Genomic DNA, 18754 nt, shown 5'->3' on the forward strand with positions numbered 1-18754 from the left:
TGCCTGCCCCGCCCGGCGTGCCCCGCCCCGCGGCGCCGCGCAGGGACGTCACACCGAGCGGCAGTGACGCGCCGCACGGCGGAGGGAGGCCGGCGGGATGGAGGCGGGACGGCGCGGCCGGTGATTGGCGTCCCCGCCGTCGGTCAGAGGTGAGGGGCGAGAGGCCGCGGCGCGCAGCGATGAGGTAATGGCTTTGTGCGGAGGGGGCAGCGCTTCCTGCGTCCCGCGCGGTGACTGGCGGCTCCAGGGCGTTGGGGGCCGCCGCGGGGCCTTGCAGACCCGCTGCGGCCCAGCCTGGCCCGGCCCGGCTCGCCCGAGAGCGTGAGTGAATGAGCGAGCGAGCGAGCGAGGGATGGAGGAGCGGCGGTAGCCGCGGGGAGCAGGGCAGGGGGAGGGAGCGGGGAGTGACCCGGTAATCCCGTTCCTTCGGTCTGTCCGTATCCCTGTCGTGTCCGAGGCAGCACCGCGGAGGCCTTTCGGCCTTACCGGGAGCCGCGACGACCTGCTGCGGAGGAGTGGTGTTTTCGTGGGCAGCGCGGGTGCCGCCGGAGGCGGGCTTGGGAACGGTGCTTCTCCCGGCCCTGGGCCAGAACGCAGGGAGTAAGCCGAGGCAGCCCGTTCACCATTGCATCTCATTAAGGGGTGCTTCCTGCCGCGCAGGGCGGGCTCTGCGGCTCTTCGAGAGCTCTTAAGGCTTTGTACACATGAGGAGGCACTCAGCTCCGGTATGAGTCCCGAGTTTATTGAACCCTGCGTTTCAGTCTCCTCGCACCGCTGTCTGGTGTAACGCGGCCCGTCCGAACGGAAAAGTTTCTCCCCAGGAGGTTGCCTGGACGGCTGTTAGTCGTCTAGTGTCCCCGGCCGTGGCGTAACATAAGTAGTCGCTTTGCCACTTCGTTTCGTATTGCACGCAGCCGTGGGATCCACAGGACTGTGCTCTTAAAACCTCTGGGATTAGGTAACCCTTGTTGTGGCTTTGGATATCTCCTCTGTCTGTCGAGCGCTTTGCTGGTTTGCATGGCTTCGTGCAAGTGTCTAACAAAATCGTAGGGTTTTAGTTGTAGAAAGGTATCTGAACCCACAAAACCGAAACTCTTATGGTTTTGGTGGCTGTGTTGATTCTATGCAATTTTGAAGAATAAAGCTTGATCCTGGGCTTTAAGCTTTTATTTTTATTTTTTTTATAAATGAGCAATAAGAACTTAAACTGTGAGGAATAAGAACTTACAGTGTCATAATTTTTTTTGTCTTTTAGATAAAAAGAAAATTAAAGTCATCTCTATGAAACTGATACCCAGTTAAGTGTAACTTTTGATGTATGGTCTCTAAAGCCCCCCACTATGCCAGCAGCTACCGTAGATCATAGCCAAAGAATCTGTGAAGTTTGGGCTTGTAACTTAGATGAAGAGATGAAGAAAATTCGTCAGGTTATACGGAAGTATAACTATGTAGCTATGGTAAGTGGACTCTTGATGTTTATCTAGCAAATGGTTACAAAAAGCGTGACCACCTGATGACTTTATTTAATGTTGCTAAACAAAAGCTATGAAACATGAGCATCTGTTTTCATTGAGAGAGGAATGGATTCGTAATGTTGAATTAACACGATGCATATGATGGGATCCTAACATATTCCCTTTTTAAAAGCTAAATTTGCACACAGTACTCTTCAGCTATGAACCTGTTAGATGCTTGAAATAAGTTGTATGAAAAATGAATCATGTAAATTTTTGATGAATATGTTTTGTTGAAGTTTTACTCCTATTCCTGCAGGATACAGAATTTCCAGGAGTAGTTGCAAGGCCTATTGGAGAATTCAGAAGCAATGCAGACTATCAGTACCAGTTACTACGCTGCAACGTAGACTTGCTAAAAATAATTCAGCTAGGACTGACATTTATGAACGAGCAAGGAGAATACCCTCCAGGAACTTCAACTTGGCAATTCAATTTTAAATTTAATTTAACGTAAGTGTTAAATGTCTGTGCTGTATGTTTCTGACCTACTGAAAGTGTAGTATAGCTTGTCAAAGTTACTGCAATTTTTATGCATGTGATTGGAATAACAGAAATGCTTTGTGAGAACGTTTTGCATCACTCAAGCACCTGCTTTCTTCCCTCAGTTTTATGCAGTCTGTGTTTATTGGTAATTTGGTCAAAAACTTCTGCATGAGTTTTGAAAAGAGGCATTTAAAATTAGTACAAAAGTTAGCTCTGCATTTTCGTGTTTAGCATTTCCAAATGCTTCTGCTCGGTTTAACACTTGCTAGTTGTTACAGAAGTTGCATGTCGTTTCTTTGCACAGTTTTAAACAGAAAATACACTTCTTTTCTTCACATGGTGGTAAAGTTACTGAGGTGACCAAAAAAAAAGTATGGCAAACATTGTCAGCAAGTTCTGAAGCAAGTGTGCTCTGTTCTCTTTAAAGTAATGTTCCTGTGAAGACACTTGCAAGAAGTTCCAGATAATATTCTCAGTAAAATATTGCCAGCTTTTTAATACTGCATTGGCTTTTGCATTTTCAAAGCAACTTGCTCTGTTAAGCTACTCTTAAAATTTCCTCTGTGGAGGTTTTTCTTCTGAATTATTTTGTCTAAAGTGTGGTTAAAATGCAAGGTGTTTTTTTCCTGTGTGTTGAAATAGTACTGTGAACTTTATTTGACAGTGTGATTTTTTATCAATGTTAAGCTTAAGTGTTAGCTTGAAATTTTCAGTGAGACAGTTCACTCTGGAGTCGTAATTACATCTCTAGACAAAAGTAATCAACAAGGTTGATTGCATTTCTTCCTGAAGTAAACATAATTGATCTGATAGGTTTTTCATATGGCCTGAGTTGAGTATTGGTGTTTCAAACACTTCTCAAACGTGTTGAAGTATTTGGGTTCCAAGTTGATCACTGGACATCTTGATATAAATGAGGTAAAACTGCAGCCTACAAAGGAGTTTTAGAGAACAGTTTGGGTTTTTTTCACTGCAGGTAAAAACAGTAAAAAAATCCCAAGCCAAACTAAAAAGTACAACTTGTTTTCAAAGTAATCAGGGCTCTTAAACAGAGAAAAAGAAGTGCTGCTGTCTTGTGTGATCCTTCTGCTTTTCTCAACGAGCCGAGCCTGTGGCTTGACACAAATCAGTTTGGTCTGAGGAGTAGCATGCTCGTTTTAGTTTTGTTTGAAGCACCTCTTGAAAGAAAAGGATAATTTGGTTTTTTAGTGTTTCTAAACTTGGTTGTGTAAAAGTTGAATGGAAGTTTTTCACTGTCTTAGTAGAAAAATGCTAATCCCTTTAAGTATGGGAATAAAGCAAGGAGTTTAATCACTGACTTCCAGACTGTGACCTGGGAAGAAGAGCTTATGTTTGTTTTATTTTCTAAGCTTTGAAGGTCTGGTTATGTCAAGCAATTGAAAGCAAAAGTACTTTTTACATCCATTTGTGCCAGATGTTGCACAAATAAGCCAGTTTAGTAAGGCAAGGTATAGGTAGTCAATTAATTTCTTACTGGTTCTTGGGAGAGATTTTATGCAAAAAAGTAAACTAGAAGTGTTGCATGAAACATGATTTTTTTTCCCCTGTGGGTGGAGAAATTACTTAGTTTTGTCTGTTTCTAAACTTCATTTTGGGAAGTGGCATTGTGCCCAGTGTTCTCTTAAAGTAAAACAGCTGTTGACTGTTCCTAGAAGGCTGGGGTTTTTTTTGTGTTATTCCAGTCAAGTCTTGTTATGGTGAGCTTTTAAAGACCATAAATATTTCTCAACCTAACTATCCACCTGATAAATGCAGAGCAACAAACTAGAATTAAAATGTTTCTGTGAAATAAGCATATTTGGTTTGGATGTGTACTTTGTCTCAAGGAGATGGACAGGTGTTGCGAAGCTGATGAGTTAAAGCTGGGGAACCGATGTGCCTTTGTGTGGGAGGGAGGGAAAAAGGACAACAGCAGCATATCTTGATGGTGTATCATTATGTTCTGATGAATGATGACATGGTATTTAGGTATAAGAAATATAATAATCAAGTTAGATACATCGATTGTCCTCTGGTTTGTGTGTTTTTGGTGGTTTATTTGGTTGGGTTTTTTAATTGAAAACTGTACACTGAAGTGTGTTGTACACTGAATAGTGCGTTGTAAACACTTCAGATAAACATTATCCTCAAAGTAGAGCCATGTTTGGTTTTTTCCACCAGTTAACCATTCTGTGTCTTTATGATGATGTAGATTAAACTTCAGGCAAAAAAACCACATCCATTTAATCGCAAAATCCTTAAAACTTTACAGATGTGTTAGTGGAAAAGGGAAAAAATAGAGGGATAAGAGGGGATCAAACAAGGCATAAGGGTTTTTTTTTCCCATATTAAGTTTTGAGTCCAAAACATGGATGTTAAAATTTGAAGCTGGTTGTTTGAAAAACAAATGTTAGGCTACTTGAATTTTAAAGACTGGCTAGATGTGCAAATACTTTCCAGTTGTAGCAAAAAGGAAGTGTTGAGGAGTGTGTCTAAACATTTAGTTAAATCACAAGAAATGTGGGAAATGCTCTCCACAGGACTAATACAACACTGTGATATGGAGTGTACTTATTCCTAAGTTTGTAATGTGATGTGTTAGTGCTTCAGCTGTTAAGTTTAATTTGCCAGAGTTCAAGTAATACCTCTTACTTGGCCTACTGGCCAAGTACTTACAGCGTTAATAGCTATGTTCCTCCATTAACTTTGTATATAGGAATAGGAAGGGTTGAAGTAAACAGGAGAAGATTGGGAACTATGCTTTTTTTTGTGAAGGAAGCAAGAATGGAGCTGCCAGGAGTGGTGAAGTGCTAGTGAAAGTTGACAAGAGCTATGAAAGGTGGTTGGTTTTCTAAGTAACACAGAACAAAATCAGGTCATCTCTATCTACTAGTGAAGTTTGTGGAATGAATAGCAAAATAAAGAAAGGTTTATTATTGCTGAGGTTTGTAGTTTTTGAAAACTTGCTTGTCCTTTCTCTGTTTTTAGAGAAGATATGTATGCCCAGGACTCTATTGAACTGTTGACAACATCTGGTATCCAGTTTAAAAAGCATGAAGAAGAAGGAATTGAGACACAGTACTTTGCAGAACTGCTTATGACATCAGGAGTTGTGCTGTGTGAAGGCGTCAAGTGGCTTTCCTTCCACAGGTAAGCTCATCACGTCAAGTGTTGGAGTTTGCAACCTTGCGTTTCGTGTCTTCAGTGGTACACCCCTGACGGTGCATGTGTAGCACCTGTCTTGGTTGGTAAGGCTTAGAAAATACTTCTGCTGTAATACCTGTAGCACCATTCAGTATTAGAAGAATAGAATGTACAGACTGGTAGTAGTGTTCTGGTTTTGGTGTTCACCCTGCAACCAGAGAACTGGAAAACATGTAAGCCACAAGGTGGCATTGTGCTTTTTTTAATGTCATATCTGCGAGTGAAATAGTAATCCTGATAGAAGCAAACCATTCTTAAGCAAATATTGTTTGTCTCCTGGGAGAGATTGCTGGATTGTCAGTGTTGTGCAAAGCACTTAAATTTGTTTAAAATCTGATAGTCTGGGAATCTGAAAATGACTCAGCTTGGAAGGAGAGCCCTAATAGGCCTTAATTCCATCACAGGAGCTCAGCTTCGAAGTAGAAGTATAAATGCAAATGCTTAATCTATGAATCTGTCACAATACAAAAGATCTTTGGGGATTAATAAAATGTAACACTTCAAAAACTTCTGCATTAGTATCATCATTTAGCTGCAGCCAGCAAGTGTGATGCACGTGCTCACTCAGTCCTCTCCCCTTCCCAGTGGGATGGGGAGGAGACTGAGCAAAAAAAGTTAAAATTAGTGGGTTAAGAACAGCTTAATGGCTGAAGTTAAATAATAACAATAAATATAAAATGTAATAGTGAAGATAACAAAAACAGAGATAAAACCCAAGAAAAACAAGTGATGCACAGTGCAATTGCTCATCACCCACTGATGAATGCCAAACTGGTTCCTGAGCAGTGATCTGCCACTCCTGGCCAAATCCCCCCAGTTTACATACTGAGCATGGCAACCTATAGTATGGAACATCTGTTTGGTTGGTTCAGGTCAGCTGTCCTGGCCATGCTCCCAGCTTCTTATGCACCTCCTTGCTGGCAGAGCGTGAGAAGCTGAAAAGTCTTCAGCAGTAGTACTTAGAGTAAATGCTATTTAGCAACAACTGAAAGCATGTATGTGTACAAAACATCGTTCTCATACTAAATCCAAAACATAATGCTGTACCAACTACTAGGAAGAAAATTGACTCATTTCCCAGCTGAGACCAGGATAAATAGCTGTTGTATAGTCAGCTATATGCCAGAGGTAATTTGCAGTTCTTGTTAGCAACAGTGGCTTTGAAGGCTTATTGCTGTGTAATGCCCTCAAATTGACATCTTAAACGCTGGCTGCTAAACAAGTCAACAAAGGTATAGCAAATGTTTCAGCCGAGAATAGGAGTGTCCTTACAGCCTTATTGTTTATCCCACATGCTGCATTGGTGGGTGGCAATATATAGATGAAATTAGGAACAAAATAATTCTTCATCCTGAAGTAGTAAATCTTGGATGCTGGAGGAGAGAAAGTCACATGGAATTAGGTAGTATTTATAACATTAACCAACTGAAACGTAAAGATGGGCTTCAGCAAGGAATGGTAGACAGTAATAGAAAGGTGCATATAACAATCTGTTGCAGAGTGTTAGACTGACTTTCCAAAAGGAGGAGGCAGTGGAAAGCAAATATAGTTTAAAGCATCCTCTTTGAGTGTATTTACTGCCTAATCTGCCTACGCTTTCCACGTGCAGCTGTCTTGACTCACAGTATGACTCTTAAAATAAGACTATTTTGTTACCTTGCTACTAGGATGGCACCTTGGGGAAAAATATTGAAATGAGAATGTCATGAACTGCAACAAAATAACTACAAAGGCTAAATTAGTGAATTAAGTTTGTTTTGGTTTCTTAAACCCATTATTATGGGCTCTTATGTGTGAATTTGATTTACACTTGACTACAGTAAAATGTCTTGGGTGGTTCAGGAGAAGAGGAGAGGAGGCTCCTTGCAGGGGCCACCTCCATCAATAGACATGGCCATGTAGAAGCAGCTACAAAATATTTCCTCCAGTATTGCTTAGTAACTGACCTCAATGTAAGCTATTCTAGCAAAAGAATACCTGAGCCATTTCTACACTAGGAAGTCTTTTTAAGGCACAACTGTACTGATTTAGTGTGATTCTTGACTAATAGGCTGATTAAGGGTGGTGCAAACATGCTGTTTCTACTAGTGCAGTTTATGAAGGGGGGTTGGAATGGTTTTATTAAAGTCCTGTGCTAAAATGAGGTTCTTCACTGGAAATGACTTTTGATAAATCACTGTCTTAAGAAGAATTCTAATGTTTGTCAAACAGTGATTACCTACAGCTCTGCTTGAATGTGACGTTTAAAGGGTTTTGTGCTTGACAGCATGTTGATATCTTGAGTGCAAATCCTCAGAGCAGTGGGTTAACTTCTGAGGAAGCCGAGATTGCACAAAGCCATAAATGAGCATGGGTCACATAAAATGTGCCACAAAGAAGTAAACATCTGTTTCTGAATGTATCTTGGGTTGATTGTGGTTATGTTCTGTCAGTGGAAACATAAATAGTGGGATAGCTCAGTTGAAAATTGGTTTCATGTAGGCTCCCCATGCAGTAGTTCTTTGCTGACTATGCTGTTTATGGCTTCTGTTTCCATAGTGGTTTTGCTGCTACTACCCCTCAACATTTACAAACCTTTTCTAAGTAGAAGGTAGAAGGGAATTACTCCTTTCTCAGAGTGTGAGGTTATGCTTTGCTTTTGTTGTGTTTCCCAGTGTTTGATTTTGATGAGCAACTTCTGTAGTTTGTTTCAAAACTCTTAGCTTCTCAAATAAGTTTTGTTTGTGTACTTTTTTCTCTGTATTCGATGGAGCTGCCTGGGCATCCTCAGCTATTGGCAAATGTCTGTGGGCCTGCAGTTCTGCCAGGCACGAATGGGGAAACATGCACTGTCACCAGTTCTATACTGCAACTCCATCAGAGCTTTTGTATCAGTCAGGGAGAAGAGGGAAGCCCCTTGACTTCCGGATTCTTCTCAGTCTAGAGAGCTGTGAGTGTTTGGCGGTTTAACAAGTTATAAAACAGGACAAGTCAAAGGTTGTATTTGTGGGTGCTCACCTGACTAGTCTGAAGCTATGAGTGCCTACCTCTGTGTGCCCCTTCTTAGTCTGTCTGGAGGCTCAATGCAAGCATGCATCTTAACCAAGATGTTTGGGGGAATCTGAAAAGTTTCAAGCTGCTGTATTTCAATAATCATTTGTGTCTAACTGATTTCAGTAATATTTAATCTGTTGGTTCATTCATATTAGCCAGTGATAACATGAAGTGAAGCTGTGACATTTTTGTCAGGTTTTGATTTATTTTGGAGTCGACATCATTGTTAATTGGCAGGCTGAATTTTTTCTGGGTAGTAAGGGAAAGAAGTACAGATTTTGCACTTTTTTGATCTTTTCCATGGTTCTGTGGCACACAACTGTTCGTTGTTGTTTTCCCAGCTGTTCAGTGGGGGGAGGGAGGGGGGCAATAAAGGGGAAAAGCAATGGTTGCACGGGTGCTTTATGTTTCTGCATAGCTGCAGGGATTGTGGCTAGCTGCACTAAGTAACTTTAGATGATTATGTTCAAAATGGTGAAAGCTTTTTAAGGAAAGGAAGCCTGTGTGCCTCAGGGTGTAAACCAACCACTAATTGCCTGTTAGAGGATTAGAAAAAAACTTCTTTAATGAGCAGGTAATTACATAATTGCTCACTGTGGACTTTCTTACCCTTCTGTTAGCATTCAGAGTGGGCACACAACATTTTTTTTAACTAGATATATTGCAGTCTTGGCAGTGACAGCTCTTATCTCTGTGTAAGCTTGGATGGCTGGAGCATATTACCTCCAAAAAGTATACTAAAAAGACTATGTAAATGCCTTGATACTACATTGTGATTAGTAAAGTGTGGCTTGTGATTATTACAAGCACTGTGTGACTAATTGTAAGCAGCTGGAACCTGAGGGATGTGGGACATTACTTGGTAGAACCAGCTAAAACTAACCCAGGCTTAGGATCCAAGTACAGCTGTCTGACTGAATGCTGTCATGCAGTGGAAGGCTGATCATGCCTGTTCAGAAATACTGTTCCCTTTTTCTGCATGGGAATCCTAGAATAAAGGAATTTGCTAGAATCTGCAAGGGAAAAATAGTCATCTAAATTGTAGATTTACGATAGTCTGCTGCCTCTCAATACAAAGAGTACATGAATCTTGACTTTTCTTACAGTATTTTGTCTGAATAGAAACTGAAGTGTTTGAGAGCTTCCTAGTAATTCAGTTATGTACATGAGTTTTTATTTCTGACAAGGAGCATAAATACTACATTCTTGACTTCAGAAGCTTTAATGTGGCTGTTATGTTTGAGCCACAAGGATGACCGATGTTGGGAGTTCAATGAGTTAGTAAGCTCTCTGATCTCTAGATTTGCAAATCTGCTTAATCCTGAACAGTCTTTTTTTGCATTTTTATAAACAGCATTTTTTCTAGTAATGTGGCTTTTTTCTGTATGCTGATACAGGCTTCCCAACAACTCCTCCCTGACATGAGTGATTTAATAAAATTAAGTTTCCTAGCTACTGTTTGCCCAATGTACTACAGCTTTTTACTTTGTTAAATTAAGCTAAACTCCTTCTTTATCTTTGGCACCTTGTTCCCTGGCCAGTGGCTGCTGCTGTGAAGATTGGAGTGCTGCCAACATGGCTTCAAAGCACCAGATGCAGTGCAGGATTCATTTAACATGAAATCCCTGTTCAGAGCATTGGGAAATTCCCATAGGAGACCTTCAATCATCTGTACCTTTCGTATATATCCTATACTAATGGACTTCTAGTGAACAATCTGTTCATTCCCATTCTGTCCAAGCTTTTCTACCCTCTGGCTAGAAATTCATTACATGAAGATGATGTAGAGAACATAATCATATGCAGAAGGTACAAAAAAACAATCCTTTTTGCCCTGAGGGTTTAAGCTAAAGCCTGGAAACCTACGTCAGAAGTCTCCATCCTCTGTAGATGCTAAATCACCCTAAATCAGTATTACAGTGATATTAACTGATTTGTTTTCTGTATTGCTTCTCTCACAATTAAAGGTCTTGGTTGGTATTTACCAAGTTGCAAAGTTCTTGATTTTCAAGTGTGATTCCCATGTAATCAAAGATGGACATGGTCTTAAACAGGGGATCTGGAGGCTCTCATGACCACCTATTCACATGAATTGTCTTCGTTAAAGATTAAGGTTCCCTTAGCTGCAGAACTGGTGCAGCCTTTGGCAGAGGCAGCCCTACTGTGTTCTCATTTTTGTGGTATGGACACTTCTAAAATTGCATGTTGACAAAATCTAGAAACTCAGGTGGTTCAGTGCAAACCTAAACAAGGAAAAGAGAGTATCAGTGTCCCATGTAGTTCAGTGTGCATGAGCAATCCTGTAGGAGAGGTCAGAATGCATCAGTTTGCTGATCATGCATGATCTGTCTTGTAGCCTCTGCCTTTCTAGGTAAGCAGGTAACTCCTCATTGCTGCCCCTTTATTGTAGTATTCAGGTCTGTTTTAATACTGTACATCTGTCTTTGCTGTGCTTTAAAACCCTCTGTTTCCTCTTACAACCTTCTATGAAAATAGTGTCTCCTTTTACTGCCACACTTCATTCCTGTGTCCTTTCTTCAGTCAAGCTATTGAGAAAGAAATCTTGCCAAACTCTTGTCTGCCGTTGATACTTTGGTTTCCATTCTACCAAAGCTGTACTGCTTCACTATCTTGCTGCCTCCTGCTACTTACACAAAAGTTTCCAACTTACTCTGTCCTTGCCTCCAAATAATTTCCAAGCTTTTAAATGTTTCAGTTATCAGATGTATGCCAATTTAATTAAGAGAGTTGAAAGATAATCTGCTTTTCTCCATTGCTGAAACTTCCCTCCACATATAAATGTGTTGGCTCTGGAAACTCCTTAATGCTGTGGATTTCAAGAACTGGAGCAGTCTCTCTCATTCAATTTGTAGTGAGAAACTGTGTGAAACGAACTAATCCAGTGTGAAATGAAGCCCCAGCAGCACGACGTTGCTTCTACCTATAGGAGTTTCTCTACGTCTTGATCTTTGTGCTGCTTCATTTGGCCTCATTCAGACTAACTTAAAATATTTTCTCTGGAGTCTGCAATGAGGCCATTTACTCTGAGGCTTAGGCTTTTATAATGAGTCAGTCTTAATTGCTTTGACATTAAGCAAAAAATCCTGTTTGTATAACACAGCCTTACTGGAAGTGAGCAGGATGCCTCCCAGTTACTTACATTGTTTTTGTTATTTCCTTCCAGTGGATATGACTTTGGCTATCTAATCAAAATCCTGACAAACTCTAATTTACCTGAAGAAGAGCTGGACTTCTTTGAGATACTGCGATTGTTTTTCCCTGTCATCTATGATGTCAAGTATCTCATGAAGAGTTGTAAAAATCTGAAGGTAAGCAACCTGTTAATGGCTCAGAACAGATTCTGGGTTTGGAGACAGAGTTTTCTACTTAAACACACTGCTCTTCTTATTTTGCTTTGACAGTACATATTCAGCATTGTTGTCTCAAGGCTTATACATTTAATATTAAAGGCTATGGATAGAAGCAGGCAGGAGCACACACCAATTTTTCTAACCACTTATCAGCAAAAATAGCAAATTGGTACTGTATTTATAGTGCCCAGTCTTTGCTGACAGATGGTAAACACATGTTTGGAATTAATCATTGACTTCTCAAGCTGTGACAGTTGATGGGTTTCATATACTTTCATCTCATTGCCCAGTTCACTTAAGGACTGTAGTCATCTTGGTAAGGGTGATTGCAGTGATGATGCTGTGGAAGTGTCTTGGGAAGAGGACTGAAGGAAGAATGTTTCAGATTGATTGCCTTATAAGAGAAGATAAACAGCCGCATATGTTCAGGGACAACATGATTTCTAGGAATAATAATGCAATGCTAGAAACTAATCCCTCATGGCAGGGATACTAATTGGCATGGTCTATCAGGCATAAAATGTGGGTACTGTGTTAGAATGGAGAATGAATGGAAACTGGAACTAAGTATGTGAAAGGGAAGAGAGCAAGACAAAGAAAGATGCTACAGGGATTGTTAACAGCTTGGCTTGCCAAAGAACTGCATGAGTTGGGATGGCTGCTGGAATGAGGTGCATTGTTCATCTGAGGTAATTAATGACTTGCTGCTTTTATGGGAAGTAACTTGATCATCTTGTAAGCTTGCTTAATGAGAACTTGCAGGGAAAGAACACGGATTGTAGTACAGCTATGTCCTAATGGATGTCTTGCCACTTAGTCTTGCTGAACTAGTGATATGTGTGTGGTTTATAATCCTGTTTCTTTCTGGAATAAACAAACAGAGTATATAACTTTTAAGCAATACTCTACTGGTGTGGGAAATAAATTGTGTCAATTCTTTGGTTAATCGAATTGTTGTTGAAGATGAGATTTCCTTTTCAGTCAGTAGGAAAAGTACACCTAGAGTTGTTATTGGCAGATGGCCAAGAACCTCTGATTTGATTCAGCAGTTAACAATGTTTGTTTTTTCTTTCAGGGTGGACTACAAGAAGTGGCTGAACAGTTAGAGCTTGAAAGGATAGGACCACAGCATCAGGCAGGATCTGATTCTTTACTCACAGGAATGGCCTTTTTCAAAATGAGAGAAGTAAGTGGATCTATTTGGTTTATCTCCATGATAGTGATGTGCTGTGATAGATGGAATTACTTGTTCCGATACTTAACGGAATCAGCCTGTAAGATAAATGCTTTAAGGATGTCTCTGAGGGGCTTCATGGGTCACTCCCTTTTTGACAAACATAAGGCTGCCTGTATAGTCCCTAGAGTAGGTATGAGCCAGCCGTGCTGATTCCCTGCTTTAGTCCTGTGAGTGTGTGTTGCTTCCAGTACCCAGCTTGTGTCTGGCCTTTGGATTTTTTGTGGGGTTTCTTCTCTCCCCCAACCTTGTTTTGCAGGGTCCCTTTGCCTAGGTGGCCGCTGCAGTGAAGTTTGAGCTACCAGAGCCAGGTTCCTTTCTAGATGACCATATTCAACCCCTTTTTTTTTTTTTGAGCTTTTGCTCAGAGTGGTACTCAGCTGGCATGCAGTTCTGCCTGAGACAGGCCTGCATGAGGGGAGAAGTGTTGGCTAGCCAGTTCTAGCTGAACTTGCAGGCTTGTAGGTATGCCCATAGAGTCATAGAATGGTTTAGGTTAAAAGAGATCTCGAAGATCATTTAGTTCCAATCCCCCACCATAGGCAGGGACACCTCCCACTAGAGCAGGCTGCTCAAGGACTCATCCAGCCTGGCCTTGAACACCTCCGGGGATGGAGCATCCGCAGCCTCCTTGAACAACCTGTTCCAATGTCTCACCACCCTCACTGTAAAGAACTTCTTCCTAACATCTAGTTTATATCTTCCTTCTGCCAGTTTAAACCCATTACTCCTCGTCCTGCCATTACAAGACCTTGTAAATAGTCCCTCCCCTGCCCTTCTGTAGGCCCCCTTCACATACTGGAGGGCTACTACAAGGTCTCTTCAAAGTATTCTCCAGGCTGAAGAGCCCTAACACTCATAGCAGAGGTGCTCCTGCCCTCTGGACTCACTCCAACAGTTCAGTGTCTTTCTTAAGTAATAGTAGTAACTTTTGGGCTCTAAGAACAATGTCCATAGTTTTGTTCCTTACCATTGGGTAAAGCACAGATTAACTTATGTTCTGAAAGGTTATGCAGTGTGGCCAGTAGGACAAGGGAGGTTATTCTTTCTCTGTACTCAGCACTGGTCAGGCCACACCTTGAGTACTGTGTCCAGTTCTGGGCTCCTCAATTCAAGAGAGATGTTGAGGTGCTGGAACGTGTCCAGAGAAGGGCAACAAAGCTGGTGAGAGGCCTGGAACACAAAACCTATGAGGAGAGGCTGAGGGAGCTGGGGGTGTTTAGTCTGGAGAAGATGAGGCTCAGGGGGGACCTCATTGCTGTCTACAACTACCTGAAGGGAGGATGTAGCCAGGTGGGGGCTGGTCTCTTCTCCCAGACAGCCAGCAACAGAACAAAGGGACACAGTCTCAAGTTGTGCCGGGGGAAGTATAGGCTGGATGTTAGGAGGAAGTTGTTGCCAGAGAGAGTGATTGGCATTGGAATGGGCTGCCCAGGGAGTTGCCCTCCCTGGAGGTGTTCCAGAAAAGCCTGGATGAGGCACTTAGTGCCGTGGTCTAGTTGATTGGCTAGGGCTGGGTGCTAGGTTGGACTTGATGCTCTTGGAGGTCTCTTCCAACCTGGTTGATTCTATGATTCTGTGATTCAGGGTTTGCAGTGAGGAGGCTGGGTCTTACAGGCTTCACATTTGCTTGCTGATTGTCTGCGTGCCTCAGACAAGCGTATTTTGCATTAGCAGAACAAACGCTGGATGGGCCTCTGCTGGGAAGTGGATGCCAGTGTGTCTGAAGATGGCATTCTGCCAGCAGTTTGGTGTCATTTATCATGCCAGAAGGGCTGGCAATAGCAAACCTCATATTTCCATAAAGTTTCATATTGTATGCTGAGGTGTAAAAGGGAAAATAACCACAAGATTCTGACAAGTAGTGGTGAGACAGCAGGTGAAAAATAAATGCTTTGATTTAAGGTGGTTTGCTGATCGTAACAGTTCTGCTTCTGCTGGAACTGTTAGCCCTTGTCAAGCAGGTCATGTGCTACAGATGAAATAGTGGGGATTGTGTTTCTGGCATAATGCCAGTCCAGTGCAGCAAGCTGCTGTCTGCCTGGTGTTGTTAATCTTTCACTTTTGAATCTGAAACAAAATCCAAGGGAGATAAAGGGGAAGTATATGATGGTCATGCCGAAGATGCTGCTTTTCAGGTTAGTTTTCTGGAGGAAGCAGTTCAAACCAGTGATGTGCAGTTTGTGTTGGATGGCAAGTAAGCTTTCTGATTACCAAAATTTCTTTGTGGGAGAAATAAAAGTTTGAGGCTTTTTTAGGGCAAAACACTTGCTTAAGTCAAGAAAGCCAGACTGATTAGGCTAGCTGTATTTTTTCCCAATACTTCCAGAGATGCCCTGCAAGTAGAGCATTTCTAAATAAGGACGCAGCAGTCAGCAGAGAGAACTGCAGTTAATGTGTTTTTTAAAGCCTTTTCAGTAGAGCTCATTGTTTAACAATGCATTTATGAGTGGGAAAAAACTTCATTTTGCAGTGCTTTTAGAGGTATATTTTTTTTAATTAATTGCTGTGAGGGATTTGCAACTTGCTCGATGGAATTTGGAGTGCCAGCCCAAAACGTTTACTGATCTCTTCCTTCCCATCAGAAGTACTTTAAAAAATGATACTATCAACGAGAGGACTGCTGTTTTGGGGGATTCCTACCTCTTTGTTTCTTGAAGTACTGCTGGCAACTTTAGAACTTTCAATTGAGATCTCCAGTTCCTGCTGTACAGAACTTTCTATCCAGACTGCTCTGCTAAGAGCAAAGCCTGAAGGGAGAAGTTTTCAGCTTGCCTAGATTTTTGTGGTCTTCTGCGCTTAGATTGTTGCATCTGCTCTGCTCCTGTGTGATTCTGGCTGGTTTAGGTTTCTAATGGTGGCAATGACTCGGAATGTCAACCACTGGAATGTCCAGAGCTGCTGTGAAGGTTTTAGAGTGATTTTTTTTTTGTGTGTGTGCATAGCTTAATTTGCTTGCAAGTCTGAAAGACAGAGCATTAGAATATGGTGGAGTTTCACAATATTCTGTTTGCAGTTAAGACTTGTAAGGTCTAAGTGCAGTCTTAGTACAAAATTCAGTTTATTTTTACTATTCCTTATTAAATGAAGTCCCTGCCTCAGATGAACTAGCTGGAAATGCATCTTGCTGCATTCCTCTGAACAGCCTTTTGTGCTCAAATAGTCTCCTCACCCTCAAACCTTTATGATATAAATCAGGACATACCTTCCATTTCAAGGTGGAGTATCAGGACATCCCTTACCCCTGAGAAAGGAATAGGTAGAGTATGGATGCTAAGCAGATACCTGTTGTGAGAAACTCCACAGAAACCAGTTAGAGAAATATCTCTGCTGCAGTAGGAGAAAAGAGAATGATACTACAAAAGTATCAAAAGGTTCCATTTGTCCACTTCACCAGGAAAGGTGCTCAGGGAGACTGACTCTATTCCTTGACAGCTTTACTGTAAAGAATCACATCATACAGCACTCTTTGCTAATGTGTTGAGTGTGTTAATTATGTCATCTTTTGCACCTCGGGGTTTGATAGGCTGAAAATAAAGCAGTATTTTAAAGCCTTTCTATAGTTCTTTTTAAACTGAACCTGTTCTTTGACAATCTTGTGTCTCTTAACTTTTCAGATGTTCTTTGAAGATCACATCGATGATGCCAAATACTGTGGCCACTTATATGGCCTTGGTTCGGGGTCATCTTATGTACAAAATGGCACAGGAAATGCATATGAAGAAGAAGCTAACAAACAGTCATGACATGAAGAGAAAGGCCGTCTTTTTTGACCTCCACATGCTTGTATATAGGTTTTATCTCTGGTTGAATCCCTTGGACAATAAGGCTTTTTCCCCCTTTCTCGGCACACTTTCTTTTCTGCCTTTCTATGTACTAAACTTGACTGTTCCTATCACAGATTTTGATCTTACTATTGATATGTAAAATTTTCTGGGTTACATTGTGGCCTCATTTGTAAAGAAGCATGTATAGGGGTCAGTGTGGCAGAGTGAAGGGGGAAGATAAATCATAATGAATAGTCTGGTAAACTTACCTATATTGATCATACAAGGTTGTTTTGTCTCTTTCCCTACTCTTCCTCTAAGTCAACTGGCACTGATTGTAACTAACATCCCCATTCATGTCTGTTCCTTTCAGTATGCAGGTGTTTTAGCTATTCAAGATTGTGGACCATCAAATTTGCACTTTAGAGAGTGACTCTGACTCAGATCCTCTGTCTTATTTGAAGTTTTGTTTTGTGTCTTTCTTTTACCCTCAGCTAGAAAACAATCATCTGCCAAGTTCAGCAGCTTCATGCTGCATTTCCTTGGTATCTCAACCCACGGAACATGACTTACTTTGCTGCATAACCTGTTTGTTCCAGCAAAGCAAACTACTGAAATCATAGTAACTGCTGTTAGTTTGCTGGTGTTCAGTCATCTTCAAACACGTCCTGCACGTGTCAACTGCTGGTTGACCTGCTGCTTTAAAACATGAGGAGGGAAAGAAGCTTTTACAAACAGCTTTACACCCTTCAGGAAAAGAACAGCTATGACATCAGCATTTTTGCCATTAAGCTGAGAGCTGAAGGCTATTGGAATAGGAGTTTTGTAATGGCTTACTTCCCTTGATCAACTTCTTAGCTTTTATTCTACTAAAGTACACCTCAGATTTTTTATGAAGTCCTATTTATTATGTACTTGATTTGACGATTTTTTTGGAAGTCAGTTTAGTTGAAGATATAAAACCCAAAGATCTGAAGAAAAAAAAAACCTATTTAATTGAATTAGAAGGACAATTAAATCATGCTTTTTTGGTAGTTGCTACAGAGACATGTTACAGATATTTGTTGTGAAACAACAAAATATAACTTATAGCTAATAAAGTTACCTGAGGAGTGTAATGCTAGTTTATTTTTTGGAGTATATCTTAGCAATATATTTTAGATATATTGTTCTAAAGGACCCTGAAGTACATTCTGAACTCTGCATAGCACGTGTGCAGAAGAGCAGTTGTGCAGGAAGGATTTTTGGTATTGAATAGCTAAATACTAACCTGAAATGATGGAACGTGCGACATTGTGAGCGTGCCCGCGCGCGTGTGTGTGTGTGTGCCTGTTCCACACGGGAATCCATGGCAGAAGAATCTCCAGATGTTTGCCAAATGACTGTGTTTTACCTTGTACTTTAAATCAACAGATCAGACACTTTTTTTCCCCTTCATTGGGTTACGATGATGTAACTGGGTGGTCCTTTTTAAACGACAAATAATTTGCATAACAGAGGGTATTTGTTTTTAAAGCTTTTGTAAATAAAGGCCTAAGAAATGTTTTCTTACATAACAGACTGGTGGTTTTGTTGGAGGTTCCCCTCTCCCCGGGGAATACATTTAGTCCAATTCTGTATTGTTTTGTTCAGGCATGATAGTTCTCTTCCACATGGCTCCAGGAAGACCTTATTGTGGCCTCACTAGGGAGGAGCACAATCACTTCCCTACTGCTGGACCCATTGGTTTTGGTGCACACTGCAATGCCTGGGCATGCTGCTCGTTCATGTTCAGCTGTCCACCAGCACCTGCAAATCCTTTTCCACCAGGCAACTTTCCAATTACTGTTTCCCAAGCTCATAGCATTGCTTGGCATTGTTGTGACTGAAGTGCAGGACCCAGCACTTGGTCTTATTAAATCTCTTTCTGTTGACCTTAGCCCCTGAATTTAACCTGTCCAGATCTCTCTGCAGAGCCTTCCTACCCTGGAGCAGATCAGCATTTCCACTGAATTTAGTGTCATCTGCAAACCTGCTGCCAGTGCCCTTGATCCTCTCATCCAAATCAGTGATAAAGCTATGAAACAGATCTGGCCCAAATACCGAGCCCTGGGGGACACCCCTGGTACCTGGCTGACAGCTGGATTTAGCTCTGTTTACCACAAC

General features: G+C 41.4%; 1 protein-coding gene across 4 annotated transcripts; it reads left to right on the forward strand.

Annotated features, from left to right (window-relative positions):
* The first annotated feature begins 52 nt into the window (after window positions 1-52).
* Window positions 53-18165, forward strand: CNOT7 (CCR4-NOT transcription complex subunit 7). 4 transcript variants are annotated; one of them, XM_064149073.1, is made up of 7 exons: window positions 53-149; window positions 1256-1457; window positions 1774-1967; window positions 4989-5150; window positions 11422-11566; window positions 12684-12794; window positions 16460-18165. In XM_064149073.1, exons 2-7 carry the CDS (start codon window positions 1341-1343, stop codon window positions 16586-16588), a joined length of 858 nt encoding a protein of 285 aa, XP_064005143.1. In that variant the 5' UTR covers window positions 53-149; window positions 1256-1340; the 3' UTR covers window positions 16589-18165. The 4 variants fall into 4 exon arrangements, with proteins under 4 accessions (XP_064005143.1, XP_064005142.1, XP_064005144.1 ...); XM_064149072.1 differs by having other exon boundaries at window positions 58-184; XM_064149074.1 differs by lacking the exon at window positions 53-149 and adding an exon at window positions 192-321.
* Window positions 18166-18754: the final 589 nt, after the last annotated feature.

The sequence above is a fragment of the Pogoniulus pusillus genome, chromosome 9, assembly GCF_015220805.1.
Source record: "Pogoniulus pusillus isolate bPogPus1 chromosome 9, bPogPus1.pri, whole genome shotgun sequence".
Lineage (NCBI taxonomy): Eukaryota > Metazoa > Chordata > Aves > Piciformes > Lybiidae > Pogoniulus > Pogoniulus pusillus.

What these genes read in the sequence shown, in the direction of transcription:
- CNOT7 (XM_064149073.1), top strand. Translation starts at nt 1,341, where the DNA reads ATGCCAGCAGCTACCGTAGATCATAGCCAAAGAATCTGTGAAGTTTGG. An exon ending in AATTTTAAATTTAATTTAAC is followed by an intron (nt 1,968 to 4,988) that starts GTAAGTGTTAAA and finishes CTCTGTTTTTAG; the next exon opens with AGAAGATATGTATGCCCAGG. An exon ending in AAGTGGCTTTCCTTCCACAG is followed by an intron (nt 5,151 to 11,421) that starts GTAAGCTCATCA and finishes ATTTCCTTCCAG; the next exon opens with TGGATATGACTTTGGCTATC.